Here is a 19,285-nt window from a genome sequence, read left to right on the forward strand (position 1 = left end):
CTGAGAACTGGTGCGGCTTGGGGTGGGGGGTGGGGGGGGTGCCTGCTACTTGCAGCTGAAACTACACTGAGGGGAAAGGCAGTCTAGTTCCTGCCTGTCTTGAGGTCACAGGTCAGTCCAGCTTCCGCTTTCAAGTTTGCCCTCTGGACCGTCTGCCCTTAAGGAACCAGAGTGATCTTCCTAAAGCACCATCTGACTATGTCAACTCTCCAACGCCCCTCTTTTTCCCTCAGTGTAATAAGCCCCTTCGAAGTCCCTCACAGCCCTGCATGATCTGTCCCCTGCTGACCTCAGAAGTCTGCTCTAAGCCCCACCTCCCCCTCCTGCACTTGAGTCACCCTGAATTGCCCTCTGTTTCCCTAAGGGATCTCTTAGGCCTCTGTGCCTGTGCGCAAGCCAGTGCCCCTCCCTGGGCCACCCGTACCCCTGTCTCAATGATCTCCTCCTCTGTGAAGCCCTCCCAGACCTCAAACAATTGGCCCCTCATGTGTACACAGTCCATCATAGTAACCAAAGAGCTTCCCATGTGATTCCCTGTCAGCTGAGCTGAACACACATTTAAGTCTCTGTTAATAAAAAAGAAAAAAAAGACAGGAAATGAAGGCTCAGAGAATGGATGGTAAGGCTGCGACCTGAACTCAGGTCTCCTAACTTCAAGGCCACTGCTTATAGTGCTTCCTCATCCATGGGAGGGAATCCAAATCTAGATGTGAAAAGGGAGGTAACAAACCTTGAGCTCTGGGCATCAGAGGAGGGGAGGGTCTTGCCTGGGGGGGCCAGGAGGTAGGGGAGGAGAAGGGGAGGGGAACAGGTAAAGGATGAAGGGAGGCTTCATGGAGGAGGTGGCTTCCACCCCTGGTCTTGCTGAACACCAGCCCACAGGGGGAGCAGTTCGGGTGCGGGGATCCTGAGTCCTCTTCAGATGGGCTTCTCCTGCCACAGGGAAAGATGGGTATCAGCACACATTGTCCCAGATTAATAACCCCAGAGAAGACAGAGCCCAAATCTCCCAGCATCCCTGTACAAGAGTCCGGTGCAGCTGAGGTCGCATCCCCGTTGTGGCTCAATCACTGTGTCCAGGGAAATAGAGTTATATGACTGGGCAGCATCGCATGCCTATTCCTGTGACCAGGGAGGCAGGGCCTGTTACTAGGAGGAGAGGGTGGGAAAAGTTGCTAGTCAAGCAAATCCAATAGCCACCACCTTTCTGAGGGGCATTTGTTGAAGCAATGTGGAGAATCTCATGGAAATTTAGAGATGGGCATTATAGCCAGGCTTCAGCTAGGACTTGGGAAGCTATCAGGACCAGAAGCAGCTCCCTCTCAGGGCAGCACGGTTTCTCTTTCATGGGGTCTCTGCTGCCCTCTGCAGAAACCCTTTTCCATCTTTATGCTGATGGGCTCATTCTGCTCACAGAGTTTCTGCTCCCTCTTAGATTTATGTTGCACGTAACTGCAGCTGGCTAAGGCCCATCCAGGCCTCTTGGAAGCCAACTGTATTTCGCAGCATCCTTGGCTTCTGTTCTTACAGTTGACTATCCAGCCCCTGTTTCCCAATTCTAAATTCCTGAGAAAGAGGAATCTTTGGCACAGATCATCTTTTCAACCCAGGCTACTACCCAGGTCAAAGGTCACTGGACAACATGGGGATGGTTCACCTTTGGGTCAGGTGCTCACTGCCATCCAAATAACTCTATACATTCTCCCTGGTGACCTCCTCCTCCTCCTCCTCCATGAGGCATCTGAGAATAATTGACCCCTTCCTAGAGTTTCATTATTTACAGCTGTGTAACAAGCCACCCCAAAATGTAATGCTTAAAACGATAAAAACGTATCATTTTTCATAATTCTTTGGGTTGCCTGGGCTCAGCGGGGAGGTTTTGCTACTTTATGTGCTGTCTGTGGTCACTCCTCCTGCTGCACCGCACTAGGAGCTGGGCTGGGGCTGGAGCAGTAAGATGACCTCACTCATATGTCTGGCAAGTGATGCTGACAGTTGCCTGGGAAACCACCTTTCTCCACTGGCTTCTTATCCTCCAGGGCCTCTCTGCCTCTCCATGTGGCCTTTCCAGACTCCTTTACATAGTAGCTGGCTCTCAAGAGGGCAAAAATGGAAGCTGCAAAGTCTCTTAAGGCTTAAGCTTAGAAATCACACAGCATCACTTCTACAGCATTCTATTAGTCAAAGCAAGACGCTGGGTCAACTCAGATTCAGCTCCGCCTCTGGATGGGAGAAGTGTCCAAGTCACATTGCCAAAGAGCAAGCAGGATGGGAGAGAGTTTGAGGCCATCTGTGGAAACAATCTACCAAGCCTGGAGAAGGACAAGTCTAAACATACTTCCCCCAATCCTAAAACTTTCTGTTATGATTATTTCTCCTTTTCTCCCATGCAAGGTTTGGTTGGTTCCTCCCAGGTCATGATGGAGGCTGGGCAGACCCCTCCATTCTGTACCCCATCCCAGTCAGACGTCCACCAGGCTAAGCCAGTATTTTCTCCTGCTGCTCCCAGCCACCTTTGCACACTTCTAGACACACACAGAGATGCCCCTTGTCTGCTTCCTAGCCTGTGCCTTGGAATGAGGGGCATTAATGTCTGCACCTCGGGGTCTGCACCAAGGAGGGCAATGCCCTAGAACTCCAGGATGTTGGTCCAAGACTCTTGGGTTCCTAGGCTCCTTTTCTATCCTCTTTCAATCCAGCCACTTCATGGCGTATAACTAACCAAGCTCAGCAGGTGGTACCTGGGAGTGTGCGCCCCCTGCTGGCCATCAAGGGGCTAGCAGGAACCGGGGTCCCCGGGAGTCTCTCTGGTCTGGGTCCCCGGCCAGGCCAAGGGGAGCCTGGTCTCGCCACCGACTTCAAGGGCCCCTCCGCCTTGGTGGGGAAGAGCTTCCCGGCTGGGCCCTCCGCTGTGCCCCCAGCTAGGAGCAGGCTCCTGCTCGTGGATGGAGCTGTCCATCCACCACCTCCTCCCCCTCTGCGGAATGGACTAGGGTTTGAGGGAAGAGGACGCCGCTCAGGGTCCCACTGTCCTGGCATCAGAGGGGAAAGACGGGGGCTAGCTTTGTTTTGTGGGGGCGGCTAGCTTTGCATTTTTTCCTTTGTGGATCACCACCCCGGGGGAAAAAGTCGGCAGGTCTCCCCTTCTCTCGGTGCCGAATAGCTCATCGAAGAACACTATCCCCTTAATCCCGAACCCGCAGCAGCCCGCAGGCCCGGCTTAGGCCCCCTCCTCCTGCGAGCCCGAGGGTCCAACCGCCCCCCCACCATTTCGGGCGTGGAGCGGTCGGGGAAGGAAAGCGCAGCTGTCCTGAAATACACATCCACCAGCAACAGCAGCAACGCACCGGCTGCCGACAGGGCGAGCTGAGCACCCCAGAGGCCCCCCCCCCCATCCCGCCCTCCGGCCGGCCCGCACGCGCACTCTCCACCGCTGCCCGCCCCCTTCTCACGCCTGGGACGCGCCTCCCTCCCGCAGCCCAGACCCGCCGGCTCCGCTCTCCGCAGCCGCCTGCTCCGGCTGGGCCAGATCAGAGCCGAGCATGGAGCCTGGGGAGCCCCGGGAGCCCCGCGAGCCCGGGCCGGGGACAGGGACCGCCGCGGCCCCGCGCTGGGAGGAAGCCAAGACTTTCCACGACAACCTCGCGCCCAAGAAGAAACCCAAATCGGTAAAAGCAGGGCATGGGTATGGGGGAGGGCAGGGGGCGGGTCACCGGAGGGGGGGTCGTCAGCCCTCTGGAGAGGGACCCGTGGTGCTTCTCCGAGAAGGGACGCAGTTCCTCGGCACCAGAATGCGCCAGGCCGTTGGCACGGGCTCGGGTTTATTTTTGGAGCTCTGCTCTGGTGTTTTTCTTATGCCGGGGCTCGTGTTCCACGCCAGGATCCCCCTCCGTCATGCTGTCATCAGGGCCCAGCTCCAGACCTCGGCCCAGCCCCTCCCCTTGCGGGCAGCCTGGGGCGAGCGGACAGCATTTGTTGGCAAAGCTGGTCAGCGGCGCCTGCGGAAGCGCCCCGGGCTCAGGTAACCCGACTCTGAAAACCCGGCTCCTTGCTGTGCGCTCCGGTTTCTGCCATCTGGGCACCGGCCTCCGGACCCGAACCTCTGCGTTTGGGGTCTGAGTCAAGGTCCTGCGCCTTGGGCTCGGGGTGCCGGGTTCCCCGCGTCTTAAGAGGAGGTAGCTGCCCTGGAATCTGCTCTCTGCGCTTAGGGGCTCTGCGTCCCTGGTTCTGGGATCCCGACGCTGGACTCTGCTCCCCAGCTCCGGGCTCTGCTCGCCTCACAGGGGAGCCCTCGCTGGCATCGACATCTCTGCGACCTCAGTGGTCGTCTCATCCCTTGGGGATTCACACAGAGGAGGGAGCTCGTCTCCCCATTGGACAGATTGATGATGCCCTCGTTGGTCCCTGGGCCTTGCTCACTCCAGCCTCCCAGATCTCAGAGCTTGGGAAGGGGATAGAGGATCGAAGCTGACTCAGAGCATCCTCCAAAGAGCTCCAGCCTGAGACCCTTCCCATAAGGCCCACCCTGTCAACAGTCATTCCCCCAGAGCACCTGCAGGCCTGCCCAGCAGTGCGGATTGAGAATAAATTAGACTGAGTCCCCGCCTCAGGAGCTCACAGAGACCCTGGACATGGTGAGTGCTCAGGTGAAAGACCCTAGCAGTGGGAGCATAGAGGCGGGAGTGACTGCCAACTCAGGAAGTCTTTTAGAGGTGGCATTTGAGCTGATTTTAAAGCCTGAGTAGGTGGACTTTCCCAGGCAGAGAGGGAAACAGGCTGGGCAAAAAGCATGACTGATGTCTTTGAAACTGAGAGGATTCAGGATCTGAAGGAGAAGAGTTGAAGTGATGCCAGAGACCCACAGAGGGCCTTGAATGCCACATTAAGGAGTCTGAACCTTATTCAGTGGGGTTAGGGGTCTTAAAACTAGGCTCCATGAAGCCCCATGTTTCAGGAGGTCTTACCCACATGTGAAGCCAATTCATTTTCTTTCTTCCTCAAACTATGTTTTACACAAGTAAAAATAGGTGATAAAACTCAACTTACTCAAATGTGTTGTTGGACATTTTAGCACCTTGGAGACTGCCGACATATTAACTTATGCTACATACAGGTTGATTACCGTTTTAGCAAACCTCAGAATAAAGCATTTCCTGTGATCGGTTTTAATAGAAGAGTATCTTGAGATTGCTGACAATCGTTGCTGAGTCTCCTGAGGGTTGTAGTTTAAAACAGAACAAAACAAAAAAAGCCTTTTACCTGGGGCTTCCCTGGTGGCGCAGTGGTTAAGAATCCGCCTGCCAATGCAGGGCACATGGGTTCGAGCCCTGGCCCAGGAAGGTCCCACGTGCCACGGAGCAACTAAGCCCGTGCGCAGCAACTACTGAGCCTGTGCTCTAGAGCCCGCATGCCACAGCTACTGAGCCCACATGCTGCAACTACTGAAGCCTGTGCACCTAGAGCCCATGCTCCACAACAAGAGAAGCCACTGCAATGAGAAGCCCGTGCACTGCAACTAAGAGTAGCCCCTGCTCGCCGCCACTAGAGAAGGCCCGCGTGCAGCAGTGAAGACCCAATGCAGCCAAAAATAAATAAATAAGATAAATTAAAAACAAAAAAAACCAAACCTTAAAAAAAAAGGCTTTTACCGTTTGCAACCACTTATTGGTGTGAATCAGGGCTTTCTCAATGCTGTGCAAAAACCGACAAACTGAAACAGAAACAAACTGACTAGATGATGAAGCTTAAATCCACACTGGTCTCCTGTATTCATTGGTTGACATGATAATATATATAGCGTGAATATGTAATACATTTGAATTTATGGTATAAATTTATACCAATAAAATATGGTACTATGTGCTTTACATATTGGGGCTTCTTGCAAGAGTTCGTTTGCATAAAATGTCAACCTACTTTTAAAAAAAGTATGAGAACCATTATGGAGCTATGGCAGGACTTTTCAGCAAGGGATTAACTCGGTCCATTTTCATTTTAGAAAGGTCACTCTGAGGCTGTGTTGGTGGATGGATTGGAGAGGGTGTGTCTGGTAGCAGGCAGATCAGTGAGGAGGCTGGTCCCTGCCTGGGGAGGAAGCTGTGGGATGGAAAGGAGGGGATGGACATTGGGAACTAGGGTGGTGAGTGGAGCACACCAATCTGTTTCCTCCCCAATCACCAAGGAACCCGGGGAGCTCAGGCCCAGTCGTCAGTTATGACCTCTCGGTCAGCCCCTGGCCCTCACTGTTCTCTGGGAGGCAAGGAGGCTGGTGGCTTCCTGGTCCCTACTCCTTCCTGCAGAAACCCCTCCCCCCTACAAGCTATTCTGGGGGCTTCGGGCCTCCTGGGCCCCATCAGGGCCTGGCCTAGGCTTATTCTCATCCCCAGGAGCCTGAGTGAAATATTTAACCCCCAAAGGCCTATAGGAGGCCCTCACCTCATGAGGTCAGAGGACTTCCTCAGTCCAAACCTGTTTTGTTCCTCTCTCCTCCGGCAGCCTTTCTCACTCTAAGTCCTTCTAGAAATAACAGCTTTTGGCTATGTTCCTATCTTGGGCCCAACAGGCAAAATCACTTTGGCCTCAGTGAGAGCTCCTCAGGCAGGCTGGGTGGGGCTGGACTGCCCTCCTTTATCCCTCCATTCCTGTCCCCAAAGCAGGAGTAATCAGCTGAACCCCCCAATCCCCCCCCACTCCAGTGAAAGACAGGGAGAGCTGGTAGCACCTTGGCTCCCTGGAGCCCGGTGTTCCCAGGCTGAGTTCCTGGTCTGGGGTAGGGGGTCTCTCTGACCCAAGCTTCAGTCTGGCATCTGGACTTCTTTCTGATTTCTGGAGGAACTGTCTCTAGATGCACCTGACATCACGGGACGGGGTGGCCTCCCTCTGCAGCGAGGTCCAAGGGGGTGTCTTAGTGCTTGGCTTCTCCCCAGCTCCGACCAGCCCCTTTCACTTGTTCCTTCAGCTCCGCCTGGAGCCCAGACAGGCTGCTTCTCTCTCCCAGCTGGCATTCCATATTTCCCACAGCGGCTCATGCCCACTAGGCCCTTAGACTTCTCCTCACTTGTACAGAGTCAGAGCAGGCTGAGCAGGGAAGCAGGGTCCTTGCCCTGGGGCCCTCCATTCTGGGAGTAAAGAGAGCCCTGCCCTGAGAAACCTCACTCTGAGGGCATGGTACCCCTCACCAATTCTCCCAGATCTGAAAAGGGAGGGCTGGGGTGTGAGGAGAGTCCCAGGGAAGTGCCTGAAGTAGCAGGGGTTGGGGTCTTCTGCGAGTGATTGAGGAGGGGCGTACAGGGGTAGGGTGCTGCTGTGTGGACAGAGGCCAGGCTGGAGGCCAGAGACTTGGGATCTTATCCTGGCTCTTCCTTGACTTTGCTGGGTGACCAAGAGTAATACTCTGCCCCTCTCTGGGCCTATTTCCCCATCTGTAAAAGAAGGAAGTGGAGACTCCTGGGACCAAGGCAGCTGGGATATTTTTTTTGCAGTGGCCAGAGGTGGGATGGGATGGGGTCTGGGCCGGTCAGCCGGAGGAGACCCAGAACATAGCAGTTTGGCAGGGACTGTGGGACAGAAAGTGACGAGCGAGACCTTGGCTGGCTGCCTGAGCTGGAGCCTCCGGCTTGGGAACCTGCCCGAACAAGCTGGAGGGTAGCTGGCTCCCTGTCCTTGAAGGGGTGTTGGGCCTGGCCTTGGGGCAGTAAGCCCAGGGGGTGAGGCAGTCTCAGCCCTTGCCCTGAAGGCCAACAGGCTTCCTGGGTTTATGAGAGCGGGCCTCCCCACGCCCCCAACCATACCCTTCCCATCCCTGGCCATCCATCTATCACCCCTTTTCTTTCATCTTTACCTTCCTTCCCTGAAGGCTCACAGTGGCTGAGGGGTTTGGGAGGTACCCAGCCCAAGAACACACAGACACTTGGGGGCGGTTGGCAGCTGGGAGAGTTACTGGGCTGAGCCCCAGAGGACAGGCACCTGTCCTGCCAATGCCTTATACTCACCCTGCTGGGCCCACACACTGTCTTGGTTGGGATAAAAGTCAAAGGCAAACTGAGGTCCATCTCCTGAGTTTGGGGACTCTGGTCTTCTCTTCCTACCTGGAGGTTCTAAAGCTTCATTAGCCACTAGCCATTCATGGCCACTTAAATTTAAATTGATTAAACTTAAAATTCAATACAATTAAAGATTCAGTTCCTCTGTCTCACTGACCATATTTCAAGTGGCTCCCTAGCCACATGCAGCCACACGGAGAGCACTGGACGTTTCCATTATCACAGAAAGGTCTATTGGACAGTGCTCTTCTAAAGCATGCACAGATCTCTGCCTTGGGGATAGATCATAAGCTCCATGTAGGCAGGGATCACAACTGTGTGATCCCTGCCATGTCCCCAGCACAGTGCCTGTCACATGGTCATCACTCAGTGTTGTCAACTGATTGGGACCCAGGCTTGACTCCAGAGAGGAGAAATGGGGTTGAGTGCGTGACCTGCGGGCTGTAAGGAGCAGGCCAGCATGCAAGGTCCATTTATGAGTCTTGCCCCCAACTTGAGTCCCTGTTTCCTCATCTGTAAAGTGGGAATCATAGTCCCAGGATCGCTTAAGTCACAGAGATGTGGTGGAACTCTCTGGGTGTCTGTGAGTCCCTTGGGGACCCCAGGGATTATGAAGGGTCCAGCTGCTGCCTGTGGTGGCATTCCTCTCTCCCCATTCTGCTGGAGGTGCCAAAGGAGTTCTGAGGCACTCCCGGGCCCCTGAAAGAAGGCCTTCTGCAGTCTAGCACCTGCCTACTCTTCTGGGCTCAACTACACTCTGCTCCCATGCACAGAGCTCTGTTCACCTTTGTGAAGGCACGGCGTGTGTGCACACCTCCTCATGCCTTCCTTCGCCCCACTCCTCCTTCAAGGCTTTGCTGAAACGCCTCCTGTCCTATGACAACTTGCTCTGAACACATGTCATCGAGACTTTGCTTTCACCTGGTTCGAGCACTCATTTCAGTCCCCTTTGCTTCTCTGTTTACCTGTCTTTCTCCCCTACCAGCCTGTGACTCTGAGGGCAGGAGCCAAATCCCTACCAGTATCATTCTCAGGCAGAGCCCAGGTGCTTGGCACAAAGAACTAGTAAATGTTTGTCAAATTTGCATCAACCGAAACAATATTCTCTGAGCATTTACTATATTTCAAGCAATTTGAACAGAGGAGGGCACTGCACTGGAGTTTCTAGTTCATGTTAAATTTGTCATGGCAAATACTGTCTCACGTTAAACTATATTGCTTAAAAGTTCAGAGACATTAAATATTTACTGAGCACCTACTCTGTGCTAAGCACAGTTCTGAGCACTACAGATACAATATATGAACGGGATAGTCCTGGTTCCTGTTCCCTGAGAACTTAAGCATGGTTCCTGCTTCTAGAGCTCTGTCTAGAAATAGAAATAGTTAAATAAGTAATTATAATTTAGTGTTTAATTTTACCACAAAGGAAATCCTTAGGAGAGGTAGCAAGCCCATGACTAGGGGTAAGGGAAGGTGACTTGTAGTTTGAGACCTGAAGGCTGAATGGAAGTTAGCTGGAAGGGCAGTCAGGGGAAGAGCACATGAGGCAGAGGAAACGTCACGTGCGAAGGCTCAGAGAAGGTAGGGGGGAGGCGTGCTTAGACATGAGAAAGTCAGATTGAGCAAAACGGGGTAATGGGAAGGTGACAGTGGAGACAGAGGTAGGGTCTGTCATGAAGGGCTTCCTACTCCATACTCAAGGCTGCCGATCCAAGTGTGAGAAGAGTGGGTACCACTGAAGGGGGAGGCGGGGCATGATCAGATCTGAATTTGGGAACAATCCCCTGACAACACTATGGACCACGTATTGGAGGGAATGAGAGATGGTGATGGGCCGGACCATGGTAGGGAAGACAGAAAGAAGTGGATGGATTCTAGTAGAGTTGGCAGGTTTTGGTGACTGATTGATGGAGGGAAGGGGGTAAAGGAAGAGGGAAGACTTGCGGTTGACTTCCGGGCTTCTGGTCTAGGTGATGAGTAGTTGGTGGTGCCAAGCGTTGAGATGAGGAAAGCGGGGAGGGGACCAGGTTTGGGGGTGGAGAGAATGCTGGGAATTCAGCCTTGGGCATGATGAGTTTGAGTGTCTATTAGTCAACTGGGGCAGTTAGGTATATGAGTCTGGAGCTCAGGAGAAAGATTTGGGCTGGAGATAGAAGTTCTTATATAATTGTCATGTTTCTGGACACTGCTTCTTCCTAAGGGCATGTAGCTCCCATTTTATAATGGAAACCATCTGGAGACCGTCTTGAGCATCTGTCATACTTTGACTACATACACTGTATTCATTTTTCTGTCGAGACCAGATGGCTGGCTAGATTGCAAACTCCCTGAGGGCATGTGCCTCCCATCTGACTGTCCTCCTCCGTGGGGAGCCATCAACTCCCTCAGCCCCCAGTTGGATCCTGCACAGAGGGGGTCCTGATCTAGGTCTGCCCCTGCCCAAGGCTGAGCTCCTTAGGGCAGAGGCTGGACCTGTGTCTTCTCCCTGTCCCTGAGACCTGCCTCAAGAGAATCTGAGAGTCAGCCCCTTCTCCTGCGCCCCTGCAGCCCAAGCCTCAGAATGCAGTCACCATTGCTGTGTCTTCCCGAGCCCTGTTCCGCATGGACGAGGAGCAACGGATCTACACGGAGCAGGGTGTGGAGGAGTACGTGCGTTACCAGCTGGAACACGAGAACGAGCCCTTCAGCCCTGGGCCGGCCTTCCCCTTCGTGAAGGTGAGGGGCAGTTCCACCACTGGCCATACGGTGCCTTCATGGGCGTTAGAGAAAAGCACTCCCATGGGTGCATGAGTAAGGAAAAGGGGTCCCCTCTGGGCAGATGCCACCACACAGGAGCAGAGCTTGGCAAGTGGACAGCCATTGTGGGAAGAAGAGGCCACCCCATCCTCTGGACTAATGCAACCCCACTCCAGGTAACCAGCTTAGTGCATGGAACCTGAGCTGGATTTCGACCCCCACTCACCCTTTTAGTGAGGCACCCCTGGGCAATAATCAACGCGCACAGTGGCAGAGACTAGGAGGAGATAGCCCGCGTCCACTGGCCTCACCCCGAGCCTGGCCCCGGACCTCCCCTCTCCTCCCCGTGTTGGATCCCAACTCACCCCTCCTCTCCAACCCTGGCTACCAACTCCAGGCATCAGTCCCTGGGGGTCTGAGCCCGAGGGTCCACTCTCCCATCCAGGCTCTGGAGGCTGTGAACAGGCGGCTGCGGGAGCTGTACCCTGAGAGCGAGGACGTCTTCGACATCGTCCTCGTGACCAACAACCACGCTCAAGTGGGCGTCCGTCTCATCAACAGCATCAACCACTATGGTGAGCACGAGGGCTTTGGCCATGACGTGACCCCTACCGGACACCCGGGGTTGGGGTCACACCTCTGCAGGGTGCAGGTAAACCCACTGGAACCTCGAGCTCAGAGGGGTGTTGGTAAACAGGCCCTTTTGTGTAGCCTGCTTGTGTAGCATTGCCATGTTCAGGGTGTAAATATTCCCACCGTGGCTGATGTCAAGCTACCAACAGTTGAACAATCTAACTGGCTCCAAAAGTCCCTGGATGCTTAACGTTCGGCTCTTGCAAGCTGGTGCAGGCCGGCTCCAGCACATCGCCGCACAGGCCCCACTCCCTATGTGATTGGGCAGGGCACTTGCTGCCCCTGTGCCTCAGTTTCTCTCTCTGCAAGGGGGCTGACAGGCCTTAAAGTCTGCTGGCGGAGGCAGGTGCAGTCGTCAGAGTGAAGGGACTTTGTGTCTTAGTCCAAACTCTTGTTTGAAAGTAATAGACCCTCCAGAGCCAGACCTTTCAGCTGAAGAAAATGGTGGGGTTTTTTTTTTGTTTTTTTTTGGCTGTGCCGCATGGCATGCGGGATCTTAGTTCCCTGACCAGGGATTGAACCTGTGCCCCCTATGTGGAAGCGTGGAGTCTTAACCACTAGATTGCCAGGGAATTCCCGAAAATGATTTCTTATTAGGTTACAGGTGTGCCTCTTGGAACCACAGGGAAGGAAGTGAAATTGGGCCCACAAAGGCCTGAATCCCAGTACTGGCAGTCTCTCCAGGGCTTTTTTTTCTCTCTGCACCACATGAGCCCTTATTTCTGCTTCTCTCAGCAAATCTGTTCCTTTTTTTTTTTTTTCTTTTTTTTCTGTCTCTTTTTCTCTTTCTGCAAACTAGGTTTCTCTGCCTTTCATGAGTATGGCCCAAACTGACAAGTTTACAAGTCCTTGTTCCTTGTTTTCAGCAACCAAGAGAGGCCAGTTGGCATTTTTAAATCCTAATTTCAAATTGTTAGGAGCAGGGGTGATGTTCAAAATATTTAACCACCTTGTGACATAAGTACCGAGGAATCAGGACAGACACCACCTATGGTACTGGGGCAGAGTCCTGAAGGACCCCTGCTGTGCCCTTCCACTGTGGACCCTCCTGTGTGAGGGGCTGGGGTGGTGATGGGGTAACTCAGTGGGCTCAGAGCAGCAGCCATTTATCAGCAAACAAAGTTTTACAACCTGCACAGACATAGGTACTAGGTGACTCTCAGCCCAAGCTGGGAGGGAATCTCATTGGCCCAGCTTGAGTCAGGTGCCTACCCCTATCCAGTCAGCTATGACCAGGTGGGACCACGAGCCACGAGGCTGGGACCTACTTTTGTAGTACTGTGATCCCCTGAAAGGGGATATTACTGTAAGCCAGGCAACTCCTCCAGAGATGTGATCATCCCCATTTCATGGTCGAAGAATGGAGGATCTCAGAGAGGGGGAACGCTGGCCTAAAATCACTCAGAGAATCACTGCTGCCCCACCACCACTCAGAGCCAAGATGGCGTCCATTGAACACGGAGGGACCACTCTGAGGCCCTGAGGGTTGACCCAGGCATCACCTGGGTACTCTCTACCTCCTCTCCAGACCTGACCATTGAGAGGTTCTGCATGACAGGCGGGAACAGCCCCATCTGCTACCTCAAGGCCTATCACACCAATCTCTATTTGTCGGCTGATGCAGAAAAAGTGCAGGAAGCCATCGATGAAGGTGAGTCAAACTGGGGAAGGAGAGTGTGGGGAGTCTGCCTAAGGGGGCTCAGAGATGGGAAGCCTTGTCCTAAAGCTCTGAGCAGGCTCTAAGGGTTGCCATGGTAACTGGAAGGGGAGGACCGTCCTTAATTCCTATGACCTGTCCTGTAAACTCTGAGAACAAGGCCTCACCTATTTCACTTATTGCTCATCTATTCCACTGTCCCACCTCCTGCCGTACCATGTTAAGGATGCCTTTACTCATCAGCATCACCCAGCCTTCCGTTTCCATGGGAACCCTCCTTACAGCCCAGAAAGCTACTCCCTTCCAAGAATCTTCCAGGTCAGTAGGAGTTCTAATTCCTGTGTGACCATGGGCAGCCTCTGTCCTTCTCTGGGCCAGTGAGGAGGGAAATCAGTACCTAGTCCAGCCTGAGCAGTAGAGTCTGGGAAATGGCCAGTATTCCAGCAGCCGGGCCAGCCAGTGCTGAGGTGAGGTTAGAGACACAGCTGCAAGCGCGTGTGTCTTTCAAGGGGCAGTTTTGGGGATGGTATGCATAGTCTCCTGACAAGGTGTGTTTCCCTATTGTTCACGGAAGAAGACAGGCTCGCAGGGGAGGAAGAACTGCCCCACTGCCCGAGAGGGCTCCTCAGGCTGAAAGCTACTGTTACTTATTTATTTTGACATTTTATTGGAGTATAGTTGATTTACAATGTTGTGTTAGTTTCAAGTGTACAGGAAAGTGATTCAGTTATACATATATATATTCATTCTTTTTCAGATTCTTTTCTCATATAGGTTATCACAGAATATTGAGTAGATTTCCCTGTGCTATACAGTAGGTCCTTGTTGGTTATCTATCTTATATATAGTAGCGTGTGTATGTTATCCCAAGCTCCTGATTTATCCTTCCCCCCAGTGTTTCCCCTTTGGTAACCATAAGTTTGTTTATCAACCAACGATATGTTTACTTTGCTCTTCCTCTTTCATGCTGTCTCCTGCCTGGAAGCCTGGCCTCTCTCCCGCTGATGCCTCACTCCCCTGAGATGCTTGGGGTTCCAAGAGACTTTCTTTAACCAGGAAGCGGAAGCCATTTCCCTAGACAGATGTCACTCCCTCTGGTTGGGGTCTTGGCATTGGTCCGTATGTGTGCCTCTGTATGTCTATAATTTAAGCCCAGGCTAGGGAGCAGGGGATGGTCAGGAGGCAGGCCTTCCCCAGGTCTGGTGGTTCTGGGTCATCTTGGTTCCAGCACTGGCAAAGCTGAGAAGGTCCCTGGCCTGATGTCCAGGGCCTGGGCCTACCTACGCATCCTCAGGCTAGTGAAGTTGTGGTGAGGCTGGCATTGCTCGTTCCTCCCAAAGCTCTGCCTCTGTCCAGGCCTGCGGCCCTAGATTCCCAAAGAGCAGGGCTGACATGGCCTTTGGAGAGGTGAAGAATCGGGGATGGGCTGAGCCCACTGCCTGAGTCTCCAGCCTCCTGGTACCGCTCTTTGCTGTCCAGTGAGTTCTAGTTGGAGCCAGGGTTCCCAACAGGCATACTGGGCCGTCTGGAGAAGCCCAGAGTCTGTGTCACTGTGGCGGCAGACTGAGGGGGTGCCCACACCCACCTCACCACAGACTGCAGCCTAGAATCTCAGCCCCAGACAGAGCTGAGCACCCTTAATTTTATCTTGGTCCAGAGAGGGTGAGGGACTTGCCAGAATCAACAGCAAGAGAGTAACTGAGGCCCAGCCAGGGTCGGGGCTCCTTCCCAGCCCCCCTGTAGATCTACATCAGGGCCCTGTGAGGAGCTCCAGGAAGGACAGTGGTGGCCTGGGGGACCCGCCCTTCCATCCAGGACTGATGTTTGTCTGGTCCATACCAGCATGAACTTACTAGATATTAAAGTATTGAAATTCCCCCATGCCGATTGATAAATAGCTCCTGCCCTGAGTCCTCTGAGTGCCCCCTGTTCCCTGGGACACCTCCCGGACCTTCCCTCAAAGCAGCAACTAAAAGGGAAACCCTGGCATGGGCTGGGGCCTTCAGAGTCCTGCTCAGAGCAAAAGCCACTATCCATTCTTACTGGCCCCTTTGGAAATATTCTGAATATTAGCCCTCGTTAGCTGGCCCCTGAGTCCTAGGTGAGGCAAGCAGGGCAAGGATAGCCTGAGATAGCCCTCTCCTGGCCCCCAGGCAGCTGAGGCAGGTGTCAGGGCCCTATTACCTAGACGAAGGCAGACAACGCTTCCCTTTCTCTGCCCAGGGATCGCAGCCGCCACCATCTTCAGCCCCAGCAGGGATGTGGCTGTCTCCCAGAGTCAGCTGCGGGTGGCCTTCGATGGGGATGCTGTGCTCTTCTCAGATGAGTCGGAACGCATCGTGAAGGCCCACGGGCTGGACAGGTTCTTCGAGCATGAGAAGGTCCACGAGAACAAACCTTTGGCCCAGGTGCTCCACACACTCCCCAGAACCCTTGGGTGGAGCAAGGAAGCTCCCCAGAACCTGTCCTTGGCTGGAACCTCCAGCCCAGAACCAAACCCCAAGCTCAGCCCAGAATCCAGCCAGGTCCCCTCCCTAGGCCTCCGGCCTTCCTCCCTCTCACCTGACCCCTGGGTCCCCTCAGCGAGCTTCTACCTCTTCTTTGAGCTCCCATCTCTCTCACTGCATTCCCATCCCCGCTTTGAAGCCCACATTCTCTCTCTAAGCCCCTCTCTGAAGCCCCTACGTCTTCTTTGCAGCTCCGTTATGAGGTCTCCATCCCCATCGCTTCTCGGCCTTTTGGCTAAAATCAAGTGTAGGTCTCTATCCCCTGCCTGAAACCCTCATCCTCCCTCTAAGCTCCCAGCTCCTCTCTGAAGACTCCATCCCCTTTCTGAGGTCTCCATCCCATCTCTAAAGTCCCCATCCCGCTCTGAAGGCCTCATGCTCTCTCTCTGAAGCTGCCATCCTCTCTCTGGAACGCTTGTCCCCTCTGAGAGATTCCCCCACTCCTCTGAGAGGGATCCCATCCTCCCAAGAAGTCCCTGCTTCCCTCACTGAAGGAAAGGAAGAGTTGGGCTGGTGCCCTTCATTGGGGCAAGGAGATCCAGCTAGTGTGGGGTCTGGGCAGCCCATCTGCTTTGGGCCACACCAGCCCTTCACACCTCCTGCCGGCCATCCCTTGGCCAGGGGCTCAGAGACCCTTACTCACCCTTAAACTGCTCAGAGTGTCACTGAGAGCAGAATACGCCCTAGAGCTGGTGGAAATTCCTTGGGGTTGGAGCTACTGGCATTCTCCAGCCCTCCAGGGAGCTCCTATCTGTGCTTTTAACAAAAATCTGGGTGCTCAATAACCCCCAAAGCCTGTCTCTCCAAGAGCTCAGCAGGCTTCAGCTCTGACTCCAGAGTAATCGTTTCATTTTCTCTCTTGTTGGTTCCCTCTGAAATCCTCGGCAATCCGGAGCGGGACCGTTTTTCCACTAAGTGGTAGGCAGAGCCCCAGGAGACCACTGCTTGCCCCAGGCCACCCAGCAAGTGAGGGGTCTCCAAGATTAGAAACCCACCTTTCCCGATTTCCAGCGGCGTGACAGTTTTCTTCTTCATCATCCTCTGGTTCTTTATTCACACCTCCTCATGAAGCTTCATTGCTCCAGGCACTGTAAAGAGTAAATCCTTTCCCTGACCCTACAGAGCTGGAGCACGACACCCCGAGCCACTCACCTGCCCCAGGGGCAGGGTTGATATCGGGCAGTGACACATGGGTCTGTCTGTCGCAGCTAAAGTCCATTCTGATTGAAGGGTGCCCATGCCATAGTTACTAAATACTCTTAATATCCTCCCTGCTGATGAGCACGAAGGCCACACTTAACGGAGTTGCTGGACAGACACCCATGTACCTGGTGGGCTGCTATAGTAACAACCCTGGTATGGTTTTTCTGACGCAGACATCCCCAGTCATAGCAGTATGGACACCTAGACTGCCATAGGGACCTACAGTCCAATTGATGCATGCAGTGGCCCGAGCAGGCATAGCAGAACTGAGAGATTTAGAGATCCTGAGAAGCTTTCCCACCCCAAACAGCAAGATCCTAGTGTTATAGGTAGGAGCCCAGCAGCGGAGGGGGCAAATGTTTGGGAGATGGGTGAGCTCACAGTGTTCCTTTGCCTTCTCATAGGGCCCCTTAAAGGGTTTTCTGGAGGCTCTGGGTAGGCTGCAGAAGAAGTTCTACTCCAAGGGCCTGCGGCTGGAGTGTCCAATCCGCACCTACTTGGTGACGGCACGCAGTGCAGCCAGTTCTGGAGCCCGGGCTCTCAAGACCCTGCGCAGCTGGGGCCTGGAGACAGATGAGGCCCTGTTCCTTGCGGGAGCGCCCAAGGGCCCCCTCCTGGAGAAGATCCGCCCACATATCTTCTTTGATGACCAGATGTTCCACGTGGCTGGGGCTCAGGAGATGGGCACAGTGGCCGCTCACGTGCCTTATGGTGTGGCACAGACACCCCGGCGGACCACACCCACGAAGCAAACCACAACTGCACCGTAGCTGAACCACCAGCTTTGCTGACCCACGTTGCTCCAGGCATGGCTCCATGTCGTACACGTCGCCCAATGGACACTTCTAGTTCCTCACCTCTCTGCCCTTCTGCATGTCCGCCCTCATCCCTGTGAGTGAGGTACTTGTAGGAAATTAGGCAGACTGGTCCAGCATTCTCACCAGCTCCCCTTTTGGGCAAACACTGTGCCATGATCCTGGCTCAGAAAGTAAGACTGTGCAGAAAAGCTGGGTTTCAGGGGGAAGTTGATGGGACTAAGGGTGAGAGGGTCAGAGCAGCAGGATGCCTCAAGAGGAGCTTATAAAACTAGCTCAGTGTAGCACAAAGAACACTGCTTTGAGAGAGATGGGATCTGGCTTCTAAACTTTGTCCTGGCATTGTGCACGACTTTAAGTTTGAGGTGACTTTAAGGATGAGGTGACTTCCCCCTGTGGTGCACTGGTGAACTCTCCATCCTTGCAGGAGCCCCTGCAGCCCCTTTGTCACCACTGCCAGGGGAGAACTCTCACTGCGTGATGAGTCAGCTTCCCCACCTTTCAGGGGGTTTTCAAACTCTCCTTTAGCTAAAGAAGCTTGGTTTTATAAGATTGCCCTCTTTGAAGGAAGGATTCTGAGCCAGGGCTTCTCCTGATATATATGGTACCTTTGTACAAATTATAGAAGGACGCTGTCTCTAGAATGAATTGTGAAAAGACGGCCCTTCCTCTGGGCTGACCCAGACCACGCTGGGGCACACAGCTTGGTTAGCAGGATATAGGCTGGATTTTGGCCCCTACCGGCTCCTCAGCCCAGAGGCCTTTGTCAAATGGGCAAGGCACACAGTCATCCACAGCAACCTTCCCTATAATTTTACACGTTTGGAAACCACTGGATGAGATGACCTGTCTACTTCCTGTGATGCCTTAATCTGAGTCATCAAGGGTCAGCTGCCAGGTGCAGGGTTTGTGGAAGGAGGGAGGGAGTGAATTTAACCTGCATGCAGACTCTCATCCGGCCAGCAGGGGGCACTGCAGGCCCTCCCTGGGAAGGAGCTTTACTAGGCCTGCTCAGTGCTTCCTTCGCTTTTGCTTTTTAGCCAAAGTTAATTTGTTGCTGCCTATCAACCCCCTCACCTCAACCCTCACTCCCTCAATGACTGTGTCCTACTCTGCTTGCCAAGCAGCCCTGCTGGGGGGAAGAGGTGGAGAATTGGTGTTTAGTGTTGTGAGCTCAAATGCAAGGGGAGAAACCTTAGGGGCTGAAGTGGGAGGTGGTCCAGGCTGAGCCCAAGGGAAGGCCTGCCTGGATTGATATAGGAAATGTGGGGAGGTCAGGTCTGATGCAGTGACTGGTTAGAGAGGAAGGAGCTGCAGTGTGCATTAGCAAGATTCTCCAGCTATGGGATTGTGATTGAAGGTAGCGAGCTCTTGGTCACTAGGATGCTGTCAAAGGGACTCCAGGATGAGGTGACCTCCCCCTGCGGTGCACTGGTGAACTTTCCATCCTTGCAGGAGCCCCTGCAGCCTCTTTGTCACCACTGCCAGGGAAGAACTCTCACTGCTTGATGAGTCAGCCTCCTCCTTTGCTGCCCAGCTTGGCTTTCTCCGGAGCGAGGGTGGGACCTCCAAAGGCTGGTCCCTCGGGAAGACCCAGAAGGGGTGAGGAGACGTCAGTGGTGGGCACTGATTGCTCAGCTTCCTGGGCGAGGCCCAGCTGTGAGCAACCACTTTGTGAAGAAAGCCAAAGGT

General features: G+C 53.9%; 1 protein-coding gene across 1 annotated transcript; it reads left to right on the top strand.

Annotated features, from left to right (window-relative positions):
- Positions 1-3,542: 3,542 nt before the first annotated feature.
- On the top strand, positions 3,543-17,548 carry NT5C1A (5'-nucleotidase, cytosolic IA; the record flags this gene model as incomplete). The annotated part of the gene is made up of 6 exons (XM_082859670.1): positions 3,543-3,668; positions 10,590-10,757; positions 11,224-11,353; positions 12,940-13,062; positions 15,292-15,476; positions 17,183-17,548. 6 exons carry the CDS (start codon positions 3,543-3,545, stop codon positions 17,546-17,548), a joined length of 1,098 nt encoding a protein of 365 aa, XP_082715796.1.
- Positions 17,549-19,285: the final 1,737 nt, after the last annotated feature.

This window comes from Leucopleurus acutus (assembly GCF_964270905.1).
Source record: "Leucopleurus acutus genome assembly, chromosome: 2".
Lineage (NCBI taxonomy): Eukaryota > Metazoa > Chordata > Mammalia > Artiodactyla > Delphinidae > Leucopleurus > Leucopleurus acutus.